The sequence below is a fragment of the Nipponia nippon genome, unplaced genomic scaffold, assembly GCF_047370975.1.
Source record: "Nipponia nippon isolate SJK-2023a ecotype South Korea unplaced genomic scaffold, ASM4737097v1 scaffold_6, whole genome shotgun sequence".
In the NCBI taxonomy this organism is placed as follows: domain Eukaryota; kingdom Metazoa; phylum Chordata; class Aves; order Pelecaniformes; family Threskiornithidae; genus Nipponia; species Nipponia nippon.
The window spans coordinates 29,564,335-29,585,672 of NW_028262380.1; the positions used below are offsets into that span (position 1 = coordinate 29,564,335).

General features: G+C 35.9%; 1 protein-coding gene across 12 annotated transcripts in view; it reads right to left on the reverse strand.

Moving 5' to 3' along the window:
* FRYL (FRY like transcription coactivator) overlaps positions 1–21,338 on the reverse strand; it is a 182,921-nt gene that overhangs the window by 75,105 nt on the left and 86,478 nt on the right. For 10 of the 12 annotated variants that reach the window (XR_015699536.1, XR_015699535.1, XM_087735820.1 and 7 more), the window contains 10 exons: positions 15,619–15,758; positions 15,067–15,163; positions 12,555–12,634; positions 11,967–12,047; positions 11,324–11,492; positions 10,192–10,284; positions 7,017–7,115; positions 5,384–5,485; positions 2,512–2,556; positions 169–272 (listed from right to left, as the gene is read on the reverse strand). Coding sequence is in view for 10 of the 12 variants with exons in the window: in XM_087735820.1 (XP_087591946.1) it covers positions 169–272; positions 2,512–2,556; positions 5,384–5,485; positions 7,017–7,115; positions 10,192–10,284; positions 11,324–11,492; positions 11,967–12,047; positions 12,555–12,634; positions 15,067–15,163; positions 15,619–15,758 (1,010 nt within the window). In the remaining 2 variants the exon portion in view is untranslated. The remainder of the gene's footprint in view (positions 1–168; positions 273–2,511; positions 2,557–5,383; positions 5,486–7,016; positions 7,116–10,191; positions 10,285–11,323; positions 11,493–11,966; positions 12,048–12,554; positions 12,635–15,066; positions 15,164–15,618; positions 15,759–21,338) is intronic. The other 2 variants (XM_087735816.1, XM_087735817.1) reach the window with 1 other exon arrangement.

Consider the following 21,338-nt stretch of genomic DNA (forward strand, 5'->3'; position numbering starts at 1 on the left):
TCAAAGTAATCAAGTTCTTTTGGTTTTCTCTATTAAGATGACGTCTTTGTTCCCCTGTTCACCTGACGAGACTATCCCTGAGCTGGCTTCAAGGTCTCTTGTGGTATCACTAGGGGGGGAAAAAAATTACCAATCAATAATTTAAAATCTTTTGCATAATGAACTTACCTTTGAGTTACAGTGTTGCTTTCACATTTTATTCTAATAACATAAACCCACAATAACCTATACAAAGATTCCAGTGCAACTCGGGACATTTTGGGATCTTTATTCTGCAAAATAAATGAAAAAACCAGTTACTGTTGCCTGTGAGACACTCAGAAAATTCTATTACTCTTCTAACTTTTGAGAATATTTTCAAAAATTTTTAACAATGAAAACTGATGTGTTCAATACTGACTACAAGTTTGAATGTATTTTCATAAAAACAACCCTCTATTGCATATTTCCAACACTACCTGCATATTTAACTAGTAATTCCAGGTTATTTTACATGTCTTTCAACCTGAGAGCAGAGGATTAACTAAAAAGCAGATATTCCTCTTGAGACGAACACCAAGAGTGTATTGCTTCCAAGAACTTTTCTCAGAAAGCCATTGGTAACGAATACCTACTTTATAGCAAACTAACATAGTTTGTCTAAAACATCGGAGTAGCTGCTTTGGATCAGGCACAAAGTCTAAGTCCGTCATTCAGTTTATGACAGCAGACAGTAGCAGGTGCAGAAGAAAAGAATGGAAGCAGGGCAGGCACACAAGGATGCTTCTCTGGGTGTGCACTCCAGGCTTCACCCAACTTAGCCATTTCCTGTGGGCTGTATTAGCGTTTACTCACTTCCAATGGATTTTAATTGTAACAGTTAAGCTAGCTTTTTCTTGAATTAATATAAAAATCTTGTGGCATAATTCAGTTTAAATTACGCACTGTATGAAAAACAATTATTTTTTGTCTTACAGCTGCTACTAGGAGTTTAGCTTTGCTCCATGAGATTACTACTCATTTGATCTATAGGCCAGAAGTTCTTGATGTTCAAAGTAGGCTGGTGAATTCATTGGTATAAGCATTATCAAAGTTTATCTGAAAAGCGGTGTCTAGAACTGAGTAATGCTTCAATTTTCTTATTTCTGATATTCCAAAGCGAAGCTTTTACAGGTTTTTTACAGGTCCAGAAGAAAACCAAAAATTTACTATTGGCTTTCAACCATCTAATGAAATAAATGGTATAGGTAGCAGATACTTTACAACATGTTAATAACAGTCCATATGTCAGGAGGTTTATCATCCAATATAGCTACTTCTGATTAGTTAATGACAAAGTTTGCTTCTTTGTTTAAAAAAAAAAAAAGTATGAGGCGGCATTCACCTTTTAAACAGGGCTACAAGATAAATACAGCGGTACTTCTAATTTCTTAAGCACTGAAAATTTTCCTTCTCTCTTCCTCTACCTAGGAACTAAACAAATATGCTAGAAGAAAATGGCTTTTTACATCTAATTTATGGAACACTTCTTGTATACTTCGTACTAATATGTCAGTATTTCCTTTTCTCTTTGAGATTACTGCAGCTAGAATACAGTATATATTGCTATGTAATTCACCAACCTGTCTGAATTTCAGTCTTTTTAGCTGATGCCTGTCAGATTTTAAAGCACTCTGAGTTTTTTTTCAAACATAGTTTTGTTTAAAATCCTAGAACTTTTAACATAAATTATATCACCTGGAATAGGCTGAGGAATAGGAATATATATAGAATATATAGATATCTATGGAATGGGTATATATATATGGAATAGGTTGTCAAAAACTGTATCTCTGTTACAAACCCAAAAAATTAAGAGCAAATCTACAGTGGTCTTACATGACACATTAAGACGAGTCAATGAAACATATCTCAATGAAGGCAAGAAACAAAATAGCATTTTTTCCACGTTAGTCAAATGTAGTCACTTACTGAAGAAAGTACTTTTTAATACTGATGTTAAACTTTTCTTCTGTTCTGAACTAAAACAATTTCTACTTTTTAAAACCTGCAAAACCAACAGTGTAAAAGTCTTTCAAGTTAGTGCACTGCAAGTTGTTATAGTAAATCAGTTTCACATTTTTTAATTGTGAAAATGTTTTCAAGTTTGCTCACATGCAAGACACTTTTTGAAATGAATTAACAGAAAAAACGATACATCTGAATAAGTAGTTTACTGCCAGTGGAAACATGCACTGCTGTTCAGGGAAACCAGCTGTGGTATTGATACTCAATCTCACAAAGCCACATTTTCACCCCTGAGGAAAAACTGATATTAGATAATTTTCTGATCTTTCTCCTTTACTCCCTTGCAAGAAAAAAAGATCTCAGAAACATTAGCTATTCTTAGTCCTGTTGCTTCTTAACAGTACTAACAGCAATTTTACAAAGAAAGGAAAACACAAAATACCACAATTAACATAAAAACCAAAACAAAGTATTTACATGAGACAAAGCAACGTTTCACTGAGTTATAACAACATATTAACTCACCTGCAGTGTTTCTATTTGTTTTCTGATACTGTTGTTAGATGGCATCTAAATAAAGCAATGTGAGACAGCAAAACATAACAAACATGAGAATGGAAGGCACATGCATGTTAGATGAAAAAAAAGCACAAAACCAACAGATAGCTGTCTAGTAAGAACTCTATTCAGTAGAAATACAGGTTTTGCTAGTGGCAGAATACGTTCCTCCAACTTTCAAGCTTTTGTGGTAACAGACACTAGGGTTAAACTGTGAAAAAAAAATTATTCTTTTCCACTCAACAGCGGTGCACAATGATAGATGCTTTTCTCTCCCATTTCAGCAGCTTTCTTAAATGTTCCTTCCTCTCCCTGGAAGAGGTGGTAAAGATATCACGACAACTCAGCTTCATCCAAGAATCTATCAGCTTTCTGACAAACCTGCTGGAATTAGTCTATCTAAATACTAGTCAAAAAAGTAAGCAAAACATTGTACAATACTGACCCAGTGTTATTATCTGCTGAACAAATTCAGAATTTTGCCTGCACTGCAGTGTGTAAAGAAATGCCCTGCTGGGCTCAATGCTGAAACAGCACCCCAACTGCTTTTTGGGACAAGGCCAGCTATACGTATACCAAGAAACACCCTTTGGTGCACTCCCAGTCTAAACTGACTCTTACAACTCACTTATCTGCTGTTTGTATCAGTCCAGACCCCTAGGCTTCCTCCTTTCAGCAAGGCTAGGATGCTTTCCCCATGCAATAAGTCTGCTTTGAGGATAACTAAAGGTGGTGTGCACTGAAGCCCAGCACAAAGAGTTTACAAGGGCAATAAATATTGCTAGTACTGGATTAGGATTCAGAACACTCTCAGGAGCATTATCAAGTACAATGTAGCACCGAAATACTGCAGGGTAAGGCAGGGTACGAATATACTATGCATCAGGGACTATGGAGCAACTGCAAAGATGTGAGCTTTCACACCATGGGAAATGGGAAATTGCTTATTTCTGTCACCGAAGTGTGACCACGTGGTGTTCCTTGCTAGATAAGAGTTGCACTGGGCAGTCTCCAGGGAATAAAGTGAGCACCATGAATCCATGACCTACGTTACCTCTTAGCGGCCTGCTAACTGGCCTGTAGTCTTCATCGAATATCCCTGTGACAGGGCCTAAGTGTTGTCATTATTTCAATCGTTAATTTGTTAATTTTAACTAATATGGTAAGGGTGGATGAACCTTTCCGGTACACTAAAGTATCTCCCAGTAACTCTCAAAATTACTTTATTAAATAACAAAGACACTAGAGACAATAGATTTGGAATCCTTATTGTATTTTACATATTTAGGTAACTGCAAATAAAATAACTTTAGTCATTAGGAAATCAGGAAATAAAATGGGGAAGGGAAAATCTAGAAGACTAAACTGCTATGAAATTCAGATTTATAAATTAATGAGATTACTTATTACAGAGTGCATGCATTTAATTAGCTTCAGAAACAAAGGAACACATTAATTCATAAGGCACATGAGGACAGTGGGGGTGTACTTTTCAAGATTAAACTCAACAAAGTTTCTGAACAAGGTAGGCACCCAAAAAACCAACAGTATTTGGTGGGTCAAATTAAATCAAGCCATAAAATACCCTAAATAACTCATTGATGGCACAGCATCATAACACTGCAAATTGTAAATTGCAGAAATTCATATGTAGAATTTCTACTGAATAGAGCCTTACAGTAAATGTGTTAAGCTGTTAGTGGTTAACAAAACTAAGTAAAATATAAAATGCATGCTCAGCAACTACCAGTTAAACTCACTGGCATTTATGGTTTTAATACATCCATTATCAGCAATGGACATTATGCCAGAAAAACGCAACTCCTAGATTGTAAGAATTTCTCTAAAAGCTTTAAAAACAAAAGCAAACGCAGCCTCCATAAGCAAAATAAACAACAAAACAAAAATCAAGGCAAATATTGCAAAAGAACTGCAATGTTAGATGAAAAATATACAAAAACCCAACAAGCAACAGAAAAGTGTGAAAGATGTCATGAAAACAAAATGACCCTTAAAAACCAATCCAAGCAGCTAAACGTGTGTCCTTTTGACTTCATGCTGGTTTACGTATTTTACTAATAAGCTTCGGAATTGTCATTCATACCTAACCAGAATGAATATTGTGAAGGTGGATCAAAGAATTTATTAAAATTATCAAAATCAATACATTAGGCAAAATCATGAACCATGTTAATCAAAATTGAGGAAAGAACATGTACAACAATTAATGCTACCAGAAAGTCACTAAAACAAATCCCTAATTTCTAAGTATCTTGATCTCTTTATCAATCAACTCATGTTTACAATGCTATCAACTGAAGCCATGAGTTAAAGGGACACTGTAATTTTTATTTGGAAAACACATATCACAGGCTGTAGACATAATCTATTTTCTGGATTCCCAATTAATTTTCTATTCCTTCAATAAGCGAACAAGGAGAGAAATTTTGCACTTACTATACATTCTACTTAGACAAGTAGACAAGACACTTATTTTCTCACATATAATTTACACATGAATAATTACAGTTTGCACTTTCTCTGGCAGAAATAGCGTTTATTAGCAGATACTTCTCCTGCAGATTTTACTCAATAAAACTGATGGTCCCCAAGGGGGCCACATCTATTTCCAGCATCACATAGCATCACAAAAACTTACTACTAAGTTTAATACTAATAGAGACTTAAGACATTCAATTTAAAAAAAAAAAAGAAAAAATTCACAGTGTCCTTTTAAACAGCCAAATATTCATTGTTTATTTGGCACAAGAATGCTGACAACATATCGGAAGAAACGCTATCTATTTGCAACAGTTCCTGAATTGAAAAGGATTCTTACCTTTAGATGTGACAAACAGTTCTGCAGGAAAACGTGCCAGTTATTTAAAAAAAACTGTTTCTGACTGACACACAACAGGCAGGTGATCAATGGATACAAAGCCTATGAGTAGGGGGGAAAAAGAATTGATCAAATTGCTCTTTGCAGACCTCCCAAGTCTTGTACATTGAGAATGAGACACACAGTTGGTTCTTCTCTCTCTCTCTCACGGTTTTAGCATTGCACTGCAGCCCTTCCCCTGCACCACGACACGCATGCCAAGCGTGGTGTCCTGACTATAACCTATGTGCTGTACGAGCTCATGGTGTAAGACCAGGGCAGTGGGACCAAAGTGATGCTCATCCCCTAGCAAGGCCTGATCTCAAACAAAGACTGCGAGCAGATCTCACCCTTCGCTCTTTCTCTGCAACCACATGATTCAATTCATGGGGTCCTGCGTGCTGGGAGAGGGAACTGCCTCTAAGAAGAATATTCAGGAAAAACATCATCAACTCAGTGAAAACTGAGGCAGACTTTAGATTGTCAGAAGTGTTCCTTCTCCTCAAGGTCTACTTTTAGTAAGGAATGAAGCACAATTTAATAAAGTCTGTGCATATGCAGACTAGCATGACCTTGCTTTGCTTTAGTAGCATAAGATTTGTTTAAACACCACATACTTTAACAGAATACATAATGGTGATTAATACCAAATCTGACTGCAGATTATTTTGCTATGGAGCAAAATTGAAGAATGAGGATGAATAGGTAAATTGTAATCTTGATGTAACAATGTTTCTGACTTCATAAATAAAATGATATTCTGAATACTAACAGCAACTACTTTATGTTATTCTTACATAAAGAGTTTAACCATGTACAATGACATATGATTTATATGCTTAGAATACCAGAAAGTAAAGTTCATCCCTAACATGTAAGTAAGGATAAATCATTTTAAATTCACTTGCATTTACTGAATATGCCAACTGTAACACAAAATTTAGCTCTACATTTCCAGTAAAGTGAAGTGGATCAACCTGAAACATGGCTGCCAGGGTCATCAAGAATTACCAAATACTGCATTAATAAGAGATCTAAATCCTTGCTAAGATGCAGTTTTAAGGGAAAAGCTAAGATGCAGTCTTAGGGGGGAAAAAACCCCACAGATATTTATATCCAAAAGAGATAATAAAAAATATTGGGAAAAGAAAAACAAAGTGTATGAGGAGAGGAGAAAACAGGCAGAGCAGGACTATTAACAGGCTGCTATTTTGCTGGAAAAGTCTTGTCTGACACTTCCATCTTCTTCCATCTTTTAATTAATCATAATTTAAATACACAGACTCCCTGAATACAAGTTCTTTTTAGAAGACACATTAGGTTAAATAACTCTGTGCTAAATCCCACTAAAATAATCAAAAACAAGCACTGATTTCAAGACAATCTCAAAAGTGAGATAACGGAGCATGTATCTTGCACAAAGAAACAAATCAAAATTAGAGCAAATGCACATACACAGTGTGAATTTAATTACACTTCAACTGAGGAGTTAAGATTTAAATTAATACAGCTGTTAGCTTTTCCTCATATAATGTACTAGCTTAAACATCTAAGATGAGCAAAATGGAGAAGTTAAAATATTTCTTTAAAATACCAGTGAATGCTTCTTTCTTGAACTCAATTCAAAGGTAGTCTGATAAAGCATCTCCACAAAATTTTTCAAACATGGCACATTCACTTCATTTTTAACAGCCTATTAAAAGAAATACACACATAAATGGTTTTAAAAGTTTATACAGAAGTAATTTAAATATAAATTAAGATGTTCATGAACTCAAGAACATTCAGAAGTTAAATCTCACATTAGGTTAAGCATTTGAGTGTATTTATTTAAAATATATACAGAAGCATAAGAAATCATGTCATACAGTACAACCATATAGAAAACCAAAACAAAACAACAAAAAACACACCAAAACAACACCAAAACAAGCCCAAAACACATTAAAAACTTGCTACTTCAACAATGTGGCCTGTATTCCATACTTAAAGAAGAAAAAGTATTTGCCACCAACTAACAAATAAAAACTACACTGAAACTCTTTAAAAGCATAATTTCATATATTTTAAAAAATAATACTCATAATGTTTTCACTGTTCCCCTCTTCAATGCTCCCCTTTTATGTCCTCCAGTTCTGAAAACTGAAAACTTAGGAAATGATACACAGGATTACCAGCCAACCAACCATGTAAATGGTCTTTCTTCAGCTTTCAGAATTAATGAAACAGATACATGGAGCCCTACACCCTTTATACCCACTCTGTCCTTGCATACAGAATAGCCATCCTTCCACAAGCCAGGCAGCTACCTTCTTCGTCAAAACCCCTGCAAGTCTCTTAGGCTTCTCTCTGGATACCTGTGATGATCCATTTAAACATTATTCTCAACCTACTGTTTTATACTGTGTTTCTGCTTTATTTATCAAATTAGGGGGTGGGGTGTTGGAGAGAAGGTTGGCTTTTCTGGAAGAGATCCTCTATACTCATGATTTCCCTATAATATAAGGTAACTTTTTGTTAGTTTTTATTATTCAAAGTTATTAAAAGATATGTCATGTCCACCTTGCTAAGCACACTCTGAAAACATTCATGATGGGGAAGCATAAAAAATAGTGTAGAGTATCTCTGTAACGTGTACAAATCCAAAAAGAAAGAACGGAGCAAGTAGTTATGTTTTAAATCACTTCCTACATACCCCCAAATTATTTATCTTTTGCTATTCTTAAGCTATAAGTTGATCAGTACCCCACTAGCTCCACATGAGAAATTAGGCAGTTGTTGCCAGCACCACGCTGTTGCTTTGGGATATAACCTTGGGCTTACAGATCAGCCTTAACTTCCCCAGTGTAAATATGCTATCATCCGTCATACCTGCAGGGTCCAAATCAGGTCATATTTTTAAAATGCCTGAATGACTAAGCAAGAGAATGACAGTACAGAAGTCACAATGCCAAAACCCAATGGCTTCCTTGCTTAAGCAATTTTCTGTATCCAAGATACAGATAAATCTAAGATTCAGTTCCTTCATCTGCTTCAAAAAGATTCAAACTTGCATCTCATCTTCCAAGAGAATGACTAACCCTCTCAACTGCATCTCAATCTGGCACGGGGCTCTCCGCTTCTATTTAAGAAGCTCCATTTGTATGAAACGATTAGAGACTCAATGAGTCAGAAGGAAAGATCAAGCCTCCCTCACCAAACGTTTAAAGCGCTGCTTCAGGCTATGCTTGTAGGAAGCGATCCGCAAAACAACACGCGCTCTGCACAGCCCGTGTGCATGCCTCCGCGGTTACCACCGGAGAGTCCCAATTCCCAAATGCTGCTTCTGCCTCATTACTGTACGTGCAGTTTTCACTGTATGTAAATTATGATTTTGCAAACTAATATTCGTGTTTACCTAAATCCTAAGTACTTTCACTGTGCACCCCTACTCCGACTGCCGAGCAACTATGGAGTTAAAAACGACAGATGCGTTCACTTTTTAACAGGACAAGAAATTCTTCTCTAGAAGAGTATAAGTATGCCCAGGTAAGATCAAGACTTAGTCAATAAACAGCTACTACTAACACCACCTCTTTGTGCTCATGCCTTAAGAAGAAAGATCGTCTCCTTTCTAATTTTTTTTTTAAAAACCCAAGGTTGAGACCAGTGACGGGAGAGAAGCATCTCCCCATGGCTCAGGGCAAGGCAGGCCGTTTGAAAGAGGATGCAGAGTTCAGAGAGATTTATCTTTCTTTTCCTACAAGCTTGCTTAGATGGGATCCCCACCCGGCCTGCTAGTCTTTGTAGATCCCATTCTACAAAACAGGATCTACACATCCCAGTTCTCCATATACAGCAAGATAGGCCCCTATAATCGGTCATAACATGGAGCCACGCCCTGCCATTTTTCAGGACAGCGTGCCGAACACTCTGCGGCCTAGCATTTGCTAATACAACTACCATATTAGACAACAATCACAGCAAGTATCCACCTTACTACAATGAAACTTTCTGAGCTTGTGGTAGATGGTCAACTTGAGGTATACTGAGCTGCCATAACTTCTTGTTGACCTCTTGACCAAGCTTTACACAACCGAGCGAAGCGGCCTGGGAGGAAGGGGGAGAACCCGTCCTGACTGAAGGCATTCTTACAAGCACTGTACATCCAACACTGTGACGATAATGAGTTGGTTTTTTTTTTCTTGTTCATGGCTGCTGAGTAGAATTTCTGGCTTTAGATTTAAAACACATATGGGAGATGATTGACTGCTCTTCCACTTGAAGGATTACATCTAGTGGACACTCACCTCTACAAACAATTTTTATTTAATTAGCCAAAACCTACATTCTTCCTTCTTCCACAGGAGTTCACACTCTCCCTATTGGACTGTAAAAATGTTACGTATCTCAGTTTATTCTAGAAAGAACTTAACAGGTTTTGGCTAACAAAGAAAAGTCAACAGGACCCTTGAGTGAACAAATTACTAAACCAAGGAAATTTCAACTTTTTAGAGCAAGTATAAGATTACACAGTGCTCTGGTGATAAAAGGGTCTAGAAAACAGACAATTTTAAGAAGTTCTGAAAAAAGATTGGAAACTAGCTAATACAGAAATCACACTGACACATTTCCCTTCAAAAGGTTATGTAGGTGCTTGTAATTTACTTAATAGTCTTTTTGAATCTGTAAAAATGTAATATTGTGAGCATTAATAGATGCAATTTTAACAATGAGAGTCTAATCGAAAGTGAAGGGAATCGAATAGCGGAGGGAAAAAAAATACTTACAGCAGCCACAGGGATGAGAATTTCCACAAACAAACCAGCAAGTGCATGTTTTATATCTTTATCTTTTACTTCCAGGAAGTATTGAGCACATTCCTTAGTAAGGAAGCATTAGAAAAATATTTAGAAAAAAATATGACAGGTGTCGCTATGCCATAAAAACCACTGACAGTATCACATTAATTTCCAGCTTGAATTTAAAACATGCAATGTGTTTAAGTCAGTCTTATATTCCTTGACAATATCAACTTCACAAAATGTAAAACCTGTTTCCCTAGCAATTAAAAAGAAATTGAAAGGAGAACATTTGTAATACCAGATAGCTACACTTTCTACTCACAATATAAAAGAATATAAATATGCAGTTTTCCGCAGATTATTCTGAAGTTTTAAAAAATAAACGTTTATCTCTATTGAAATTATTAGAAAATAATATTTTATTTTTTATAGACTCATTTTCATTTTCAAGATTACCTTGATGCAAAGAAAATTTTACAGAGAAATAAATAATCCATACACATGTATGCATACTCCACTATACCAAACTGACCACTCTGGACACAATCTAAAGCACCTAAGTGTACGTTAGTTTTTTCAGGATTGAGATCAATGTCAATGGCTGTTAAATAGCTCTAATAAAATTTATGACCAAGTTGCAATAACTTTAGTTACTGTGGAATGGGTGAGTTACTCATGAAGACAATTTTTAATCCACAATCAAGAGAAGCAAAGAGATTTTAAGTTTCTCTGAAAATTAACTAAAGTGTTTTTTAAACAAGTGTTTCTTGGCATCTCAGCTCTTAGAAGAAGATATATCAAGTAACTTTTTTTCCTTTAACCCACTGCTTTCATAAAGAAAGTAAATTATTTGATTGCTACCCATTTTCATTTAGTGTTGAACAAATTTATATATTACAGGTTTGCCACATTACTGAGACAATTGAGAATGGCTTCTCATTATGCTAGGCACTCATGAACTACAGAAACAAATGATTCATACCTCTGAGAACTTACGAACTAAACAGAAAAGGATGAAGTGAGGATGAGTGAGCGACTGATCACAGCAAGCATCATTGTAGCTTCATGACTTAATCAAAAGTATGCTCATTTCAGTTTTCTGTTAATATTCATTTACCTGCATGAACTGAAATGATGCTTCAAAATCCTCCACGGGATACATCTTTACTCGAAAAAACTTCATTCCCATAATCAAACTGATGATACTTTGTACTACATGAGGACTCTGTTCTTTTTGTCGCAGTTCCTTTAATTCAGTGACAAACTTCTTCCTAACAGCTTGAAACCTGAACAGGGGATATAGATGGCAATTATTTGCATTCTTAGTTACTTTTATATGATGTCTATAATTTTAAACTGATTATTTTAGTCTGTTAATGATAACAGCACCTACAATAAAAGAAACACAAGCAAGATGAACCCCGATACTTAAAATCTAGGCATTTAAGAGTGCCAGTGATGATCAGCACATTAGAATATACTCGTTAACTGAACAACAACTATTGACTGATACCAGCCTCCTTTCCCTGCACCTAAAGTCAACAGCAAAGCAATTCAGTATTGTACTAAAGATTATTCCTTGATTTGTTCAAATTTATTGTGCTGGAACATGAGATGGACACGCCAGACTACACCTGACTACACCTGACACTTAAGGAATTAGTTACTGGGGTCATTAATAAACACTGCTATATTAAATAGTCTTTTAAGTCCAGAGTCATTTTTCCCAAAACGCAAGAAGAGTCAGAGACTGAACTTACTTTGATTGAGCAAGAACCCCTGTCACTTCTGCATATAAGTCTGCAATAATATGCACATTCCCAGTGTTGGTTCCTGAATACCTAAAGAGAAAATAACATTAAAAAAAAAGAAAAGAAAAAGAAAAAAAAAGATGATGCTAACCACAACTTTGTTCTTCTAAACGAAAAGTGTGTTCTTGATTACAAACAAAAAGTTTGTCCCATAGCAAGGTGGATTATTACCATAAAAACAACGAAAGTCAAGCATAAAATGCATGAGTGACATTGAAAGTGATGGAGTTTCATTGAGCAGACATAAGGGAAGTATTCTGCATAGGAAGTTTACTATAGTTATCCAAACTCGGACTTTTGTTACTCTGGTTGGCTATGCAAATCATTCTGTATATTCTAAGCAAAATAAACTCAGCATTATATTGAACACAGCTGTGTTCTTTCAAGATATGTTTTCAGTTTAAAGATATCATTCAGTGTTCTTTTACAGTATTATCACCAACATGTTACATGTGAGGCAAAGTAGAACAATCACAACAATCAAGCACAGGCTGGTAATACACACAAAATATTTTAAGGTACACGAGTGGAACTTACCCTTCCTTATGTTTAAAGTGCTTAAAAGCCAAGTTTAGAACTTCATGTACTAAAGGATCTGGCACTGGATGAACAGGTATCTGAAATGCAGATTTCATTTATGTGTGTGTAACTATGCATGTATATATACACGTACGTACGTATGAAGTAAACAAACAGTACTGTGAGATGCCCTGTAGAAATCTCTCCCACCACTGTCAAAGGATACATCCTTTGTTGGCATACGATATCAAGTTAATTCTGCAATATATGAACATTTACACAACCTGCAATGAATTCTCTTAAATTATTTTGCACACTGGCTTTTAGGAATTAAATTCATAATAAAATAAACAACAGTAATGTAAACACTATGATTTTGTCATCAAAATTTATCAGACTAGGTTAACTACGCATCTTTTCACGCTTTCTGCCTTGTGTGGCGTTACACGATTTAACCTCGAAATGCAATTCATCTCGATATAGAGGAAGACAAAACCAAAAAAATAAGAATGCAGAAGAGATTATCATCTCCATTTTAGACTTCCTGCAGATAAAGCAGCCAAAACATAAATGTCTTCCTAGCAATAAGTAACAATTTGGTGAGAAACCAAAACCAAGCATTGATTAGAAGGGGCTTTTTTACTGAGGTTCTCTTTGACATCACCACTTTTCTCAGGTTTAAAAGAAAACATTTGTTTAAAAATCAAATGTATTCTTTAAAAAAAGCACTATAAATAATTATGAAGTCATAATATCTTTAAAATTTCAAAGCAATTTAGGTAGGGCCTAGGATAACCCTGCTAAACATTACTGCTTAAGAGTGATTAAGATTTTCACTAAAATACATTAGAAGAAAAGATGACTGTCTGTCTTGTCTACAGAAAATGAAGCACTTACTGCTTCAGAATTTCATACTCTTCTGTATAAGAAAGCTATTTGTCCAAGAACTTCCAGTTACTGGAACTGGCTATTTACATGCATATTCATACAATGAGTAATATGTAGTTATTTAAGCAAAAGATTTTTGTTCCTACATAGGTCATGTCTGTCAGCCTCTCTCCGGTTGCTCTGTGCATATTACAGAAAGGGCTGGATCATACCCTTTGCACCCTCTAAAACCAGTTTCTAAGAATTAAACAATGATAGGGCTCCCAGAAAGACAGGAAGATGGAAGTAACGTAAATGTAAATACATTTATTGATAAAAAGCCATCCTTTCTGTGCTTTGCTTGACTGCCTAATTGCAGATTCACATTACAGGCAGAACATACAAACCCTCCTTGAGATAACTCTTAATACTAAATTGACCAAAGGATTCTTTTAAGTGGTGTATCTATGTTTAGTGGCCTACTGCAGGTCTTCGGCAGAGGAAAATATCCTTATCAGAAAAATACCTATCTTGTCTGGAGTACAAGCGTGAGAGGCTCACCAAGCATTACAGGAGTCACCACAGACTCTTCAAGATCAAAACTTTGGCACCTCTCCTGACATGTGGATCACTGGCAACATGTACCCTACTCAACAGAAAAACTAGTACCAGTTCAAAATACAGAAGCTACACATACAACGCTGCAATCCTAAACAACCTATTCCACCTCCCTTTGTCTTTAGCACTGATAGAAAATTTAGGCAGGGAGAGAGCATGAACTAAAGATTTTCTGTAAAACACTAATGCATGAGAGTTTGATGGTTTTAATACTGTTCTCTGCATCTTGGTGCATGCAGTATAGGAATACCACTTTGGATGATTGGTCAGGGTCTCAGAGATGGAAAGGCAGCTCTCTTGTTTTATGGTTTTCATTTTTCCCTATATCACAAACATGTCATGCACAACCACTTGAACATAAATCTACAAATTATTTGCAAACTAAACCATAGTCCTTGCTTTACTTAGTACAGAAAGCCACTTAATTTTCATGTACCTATACATAAAAGACATAAACGACTTAAGTATTTGAAAAATGAAACTTAAGTCTGCTTCATGTTTCAAACCCTTTCTTACAGTAATCTTTTTCTCCTCTCAAAAACACAAGAAAAAAATGCTGCTACTTGAAGCCAAACTCTATCCTCTTGTCCATATACCAATGCAAATTTTATATTAACAGAAATTGTGCATATAACGTTGTCTAGCGCTACATCATAAGGCAAAGCAAAATTACATACCCTTTCTAATTTTTTTTAAAAGTGACATTTTAATCCTGTCATTTAATGATTTCACATTGTATTTCAAAAATGTTTAAGCAGACAAAAGGCACTGAACATAAATAAAAAGTTGTTTTTTACAGTTGTGCTTCTTGCAAGCATCAGCAACTTTGACTTAGTGGATCCAGGACATGTGAACTGAGATAATGCAGGCATGTAAGGAAAAGACAGGAGAGGCCAAAGGCTTTATGCAACTGAGAGCATAATTACAACCTTGCAGATGCTCATCATATACCTGTTCCAGTTTTTAATATAAAAATTTAAAGGAGATAATCAAAACTGACATGAAAAGCAAAAGATTAGAAGTTTGCCAAAGCAAAAGAGCTTACCTGTTTTAGAACCTCTATTAAAACTAAACAAAAAATGAAATCTACAGCTAAGTCCCTCCTTTCAAGTAGATAATCTCTTTCACGTTGTTGGTCATCCCTAAAATAAGAAATCAAGAACATACATATCATACACAAGACTGAACACAAATATCGCAGAGAAGGGGTATACATGTCTTTCATGCAACCATTGTTGCACATGTATATAAAATGGATGGTTAGAAAGACTTTCGGGTTTGGTGCAGCACTGACATCTTGCCCCCTCCTAAAAGGACCTGCCAACAACCAAAACAATTCAAAAAGGGGACAAACTAGCTTGGGATTATCAGCATCCAACTTCCTTCTGTATATCAACCACAAAATCATTAAGCCACTTCATGTGTATCATCTATGCAAATTAGATACACTACCTCAAAGAAGCCCATGCTCCTTCTACACAGATTTCGGTAATGACAGATCCAAATACAAAATACTTGCCAAAAAAGTACAAAGCACACATTTTCTTACAAGAAAGCACACAAAAATCAAACAGACTTTTGCAAGGAAAACTCTTACCCCTTTGATTTTGTGCTAGATCGAGGTCTATATTCATAAGATTCATCTTCTGTTCCATTTTGACGCCTGTACCAGTCAAACAAGGTGCGTAATAAGGAGGGGAGACAGTGCTCTGCTACTGAGCTCATAGAGCTTATCAACTGAAAAAAATTAAGAAAAATAGTTTAGCATGATAAAGCAATCTAAAAATCCTAGAATTATAATCATTCTTTCAGATTCATATTTAACATTAAAAACTGTATATCATATAATTTTACGAAGTGGCAACTTTATGTTTTCGTCTAGGACAATTACTGTAAATATGACACTCTAAGTCAATTATTATGACAAATTTAAGCAAAGTGTTCCAAAGCTCATGAGGATCAGGAAATCCTAAATTTATACAGATAACGCATATAAAACCGTTGAGAAAGCGGAAGAGATTCTAGGATGTCCCTGAATGTTGCCATATGTATTTCTGAAGTATACGTACCTTTACATTACCAATGACAGATAAGGGATAACCCTCCTAAACCTTCCAACACACGCTTCTTTGGTTATTATACAAACAAAAATAAGAGCTTTTTAGATATTCTACTCTACTTTTAATGCATTTAACTGTCTAGATCTCAAGCTATGTTTATTTTCAGCATAACTCCCCTATCTACTGCCCTCTGTCAGAAAACCCATGAGTCGTAAACTTATCTGTGAAACAGTGGCAATAGAAGCCGTTACAGAACAAAGACCTTAACATGGTATGAAACTTAAACTCCTGAGGCTTCCTTGAACTTAAACAGAGCTCATCAGTGCCCAGGCTTGGAGAGCAGAAGAATGACTGGAGAAAGACAGCATAAAGCAGCTATAAACTCCCTTCCAGGAGGCGGCAGGGAACAAGCCCATCCCCAAAACACTGGCTGGAAAAGGAGAGTTACCACATTGCTCACTGATGCCACATATTAATTACATCTTGCATCTTTCAAATAAGAAGTTTCAATAGAAGCCACCCTCATGCAATAACTGATCTATTATTCACTATTCTGGAAAACCAAGGTAACATCAATGTCATTGTTTCTTTGTCCTCATTTGAAGTATCTTGGGTTTTCAAGTTTGGGGAAGGGATGGGGGCAGGTTAACCATCAGGAAACATCAGAAGGATCTCTTTCAACCATCTGAATACTTTATTCATCTTGTTAACCAGTCAGGTATTCAAGTCACAAGAATTAAGTAGTATTCTCGACTCTCTGAAGAATCCCTGAATTATACAAACAAGTGGAGAAACTTCCTGAAAATAAGTAAAATCATATTCTTTTTCTGTGAGTTCACCAAATGTTACATCCCATTATACAATACAAACTGCATATATTCCAAACCTGAAGAGGAACTAGGTTTCACTAAGACATTTTTATTAGAATAATGAGATTACATTTTTCTTATTATGTCTGCCAATAGGACACTCACTAACAAGGGATTCAGTGGAAAAACCAGGCATGCCTGCTGCAGACGAGGCATGCACATTGAGCTAAGTGCACAAAAAGATGAAGGCAGTTATTGCAAGCAACACAAAAACATACAAAGTATTTTAAACACAGAAAAGAAACAGAAGCTAGAAATACTGTGTAGGCTTGCTATAACGCCTTGCATTTTGGAACACTAAATTTTGAGAATACCTTCATTCTTATACTAATATACGTTGGAATCTTTCTGACTTGCTTTGGAAACCAAGCATGTTGTAAGCTTGCTCCTTGTGCTCTGATATCCATACAGAATAAATACCCAGTCAACGAACCAACATACATCAGACTTCTAGAAGCAGACAGTAAAAACAGCTCAATTTCACCACTGTAAAGTTATACTGTGATCTGAAATGAAGCAGTGTGAGATGAAATGGAACATGTACAAATTAAGATGTTGCTCAAGAGAATTTTGTAATGTGGCAGAGGACTGACAAACTTCCTTGGAAAAAAAAAACAACAGCGAAAACTTGTGAAGAGGGAGACAGGAAGAGGAAAGAAAAATTATGAGGAAATTTGAGACACTTCTGGGCTAATATTAAAACTGTCATTCTTTAGTAAGAGGAAGCATCAGAAAAGAAGAACTCAAAAGACTAATTTGTATTGATAAAGCTTCGAAAAATCTTCACCAAGATTTCACTAGCAAGAAATGCCTGCTGCTTGCATCAGCTTGGGGTATTCAAGCGTCTGTTGACCTCACTAGCATTCTCCAGCCATGAGCAGAAATCATAAGTTAAAAGCACTAATATATTTGGGGGGAAAAAAAAGATACAGAAAGCAGAAAGAACGAAACATCCTTATGAGTTACTAAACTGAAGGTATTAGACTCAGCATAAAATCATCAACGTAACTGGTAATCCTTAGAATGAAAGCTAAACTTGCTGAACAAGGGATCACCAAGCACAGCAATCCAAAACGTGTTTTGCCTTCAGAATTTACTGTCAATTTCCATACCCCAAATAACCTAAATGCTGGGGAAATACATTAATTTCTCTTTCTCTAAAAATAAAAAGTTCTCTTTCTCTAAAAATAATGATATATCTAATACGTTGCACAGAGCTACATTCATACAGCAACTACACGCACAACAGGACAGGAACAGATTAAGCCAACACTTAAGTTACTCTGTGCTGTCCATGTAAAATGCCCCCAACAAAGCACTTCTACTCCTCTGCTCTCCTTCTGAACTGATGGGTTTAATAAAGAAGAAAAAGAAGAAAGCTGCATCTGAAGCTTTACTAAACCTTTCCTTAGGTTTACACAAGATTTACTGCAAGATCACACAGTATATTAATAAAATTGCCACTCGGAAACGTTGCAGCAGTTGGGCAATTTACATCGTCTTCCACAGAAAATCACATGCATTAAAAAAATCGTCATTGGTAAAGTGCTAAACCCAGAAACTACTGGCATTATAAAGATTTTCCTCTTGAAATGAAAAATCAGTTTTACATTATAATTATTTCCTGCCAAGTTTTGCATCCTTAACATTTTAATGAAAAGGAATTGGAATTATCAGGAAGATGAAATCTTTGCTCATATTACATAGCTGCTAAGCAGAACATGAACTATATGCTTATCCTTTTTATTTAAAATAATTACCATACTGCTCAGATACTACATTCAAGGTAATTTTATTTAAAAGTTAAAAGAAAAGCCTTTTATTTTAGCATTAAATTAAGCCTAGGTTGAAAGCAGCAATCCAGACAAAGAGAGATCCTGTAATGCCCAAGAGGACAGGGCTGGACTAGTCATCATGACGTATACTTATATTCCTCAGAATGAAACAGCAAAGCCTGCTTCAGTCTTAAAGGCCGTAACACACTGCTAATTGCTGCACTTAACGTACCCAACGGCACATTGAGAGGTAAGGAAAGAGAGATGCAAATTATAGTAAGATGCTAGAGCTCAGATTCCCGCTATGGCCAAAATCCTGATAACACTGCTCAAGTTGTGCCTAATCACAAACAAGCCTGAACCTGAGAGACACATCTGCTTTCAGCAAAGTCACTGAGATGGCCAAGATATGCTTCTGCATGATCGTAAAGTTTTGGTGTCTTAGGACAAGAGTAGGAAATTGCCAAGTATGATTCCTACAACAAACAAAAGAAGAAAAATACAAGCTATTTCAGTTTCAAGCTGTACAAGCAAAAATATTTTAAGAAATGCAATATATGCTCTATAAAAAAATTCCTCTCCGGTAGCTTCTTGATGCGCTGGGAATGATAAAGGGAAAGCACTGGTACTAAAATGCTAAAATTTTTAACAGTCTAGAAGTGTATCAGCATAAAAATTTCCTTCTCATTTCCCAAAGTTTCATCTCTTTTAGCTAAATTTACATTTTTGTTCCAGTTAAAACCTCAATGACAAATAAAAGAATTGTACTATTTGCAAATTAGAAACTATTGATTTTGCACACTCGGATCTAGTAGCAGCCCTCTTGGTCTGGTTATCCTTCCAACAGAAACAACTTATAAACCCATTAAACAGCTATTTTACTTTTTCATGATAGGGACAGGCAACACTACATGCCTTCCTCCTTCATCCCTCTTCTCATCACTTACTGAGCTGAGAGAATGTGTTAACTACATACCTTCTTCTCCCAGAGTCCCTCTCATGTTTCAGTCATGCTCTCTTTATTCACAAAGTACAACACTTAACTAGCTCAGACACCATACCAGTACAGCTAAAGCCACTTTTTAGACTCTAATTCCTAACTCCATAAAGATCTTTGGGTGAACAAGGTTGGCCCAGCAACAGCTCTAGCTCCTCTGCTGTGTCACTGGATGCTGTGGCCGTGCACTCTGCATCCTCCTCCCTCCCATACTTGCCAGTCTCTTCTTACTCTGCAGTCTTCTGCACTGCTGGAGAATTGATCTTGAGATGGGTTTCCTACACCCAGCAATGAACAGAGAGAAACAATCTTAATTCCTTTTGCCAAACAATGTTCAAAATTTCCTATCAAAATTCACAATTCCTGTCACCACAAGGGAGCCATTCTGCTCTGACTCTCTAAAGTAGTTTTTCAGTACCATTAAAATTCAGATCTCGATGAACCTGAAGTAGATTACAAATAACAAAAGAACAAAATAAGAATTCACACACATACATAAACACACATACATATATATACATATAATCAAAATGAATTATTTTTAAAGTACATTTTCAGGAAAATTAGTTTATTTCTATATTACAAGATCTCAAAGTTATATGCTTTATTTTTTTTTACTTGTCTTCACTCAGCATATTTTTACAACCTATATGGAGTTTAATACACGACTACTAGTGATTTATAAAAAACACCCTTAACTGAGGAAAAATGTAGGGGTTGGGGGCAGAGTTAGTAGAAAAAGTAGTAATACTACTGATTTACAGATTTCCTTAGATCATCCCTATCATGTATTTTATTTAGCTTCTGGTCAGCTTTAAAACAAAATACTATAGCTACTGAAGAATTTATGCCCTATCTTATCCCCGCTCACCCATTTTCCTTGCTTATGAGTAAACTTTCATTTAGGAGATAATGGTCTTAGAGCAGGTTAGATTAGAAAACATTAAAAGGCTATGTGAGGTTTTTGGTGGTGGTTTTGTTTTTGGTTTTCTTTCAAAAGAAACCTATACATCAAATATTACATGCTATTATTTGTTTCTCTTTTGGGAGGAGGGAAAAGAGGTGCACGGATGGCTATTAATTGGAAAGTAGGGACACGTTCACAGATTTCACTGCAATGTCTAACGCCTATATCTGAGGAGCAATGGAAAGCATGAAACAAAAATCGAGTTACAGAAGATATGGACGGAACACTAAACTTGATACAGTGAGATGCTATTCAGTAACAGGTAAGAACAGGAACAGGCAATTAATGGGGCTTCACCTGAATGCTGCCTCTCCATTGCAAGGAAATAGTTACGGGACAAAAACATGCGTATACTATGAAAGAATTAGAAATACAGGCAATAAACATGAATAAACTGAGCAGAGAGTTATTCCAGGTACAGTTCACTTCCAGCAAGTGAAAAACAATAGCTTCACAGTGCGACTATACACACAGCAAAGGGCAAAGTAACATTTTGAATCTACCTTATGCCTTCTGCCATAGAATCAAAAAGCCCTCAGTAAAAGCCATGTTACTGAAATTAACACTGTTTGCTTATAAAAGTAGAACCCCAAACACTGAAACAGTAAGTGACATAGGCTGAGGTTACACAAAGCCTGTTAACAGGAAC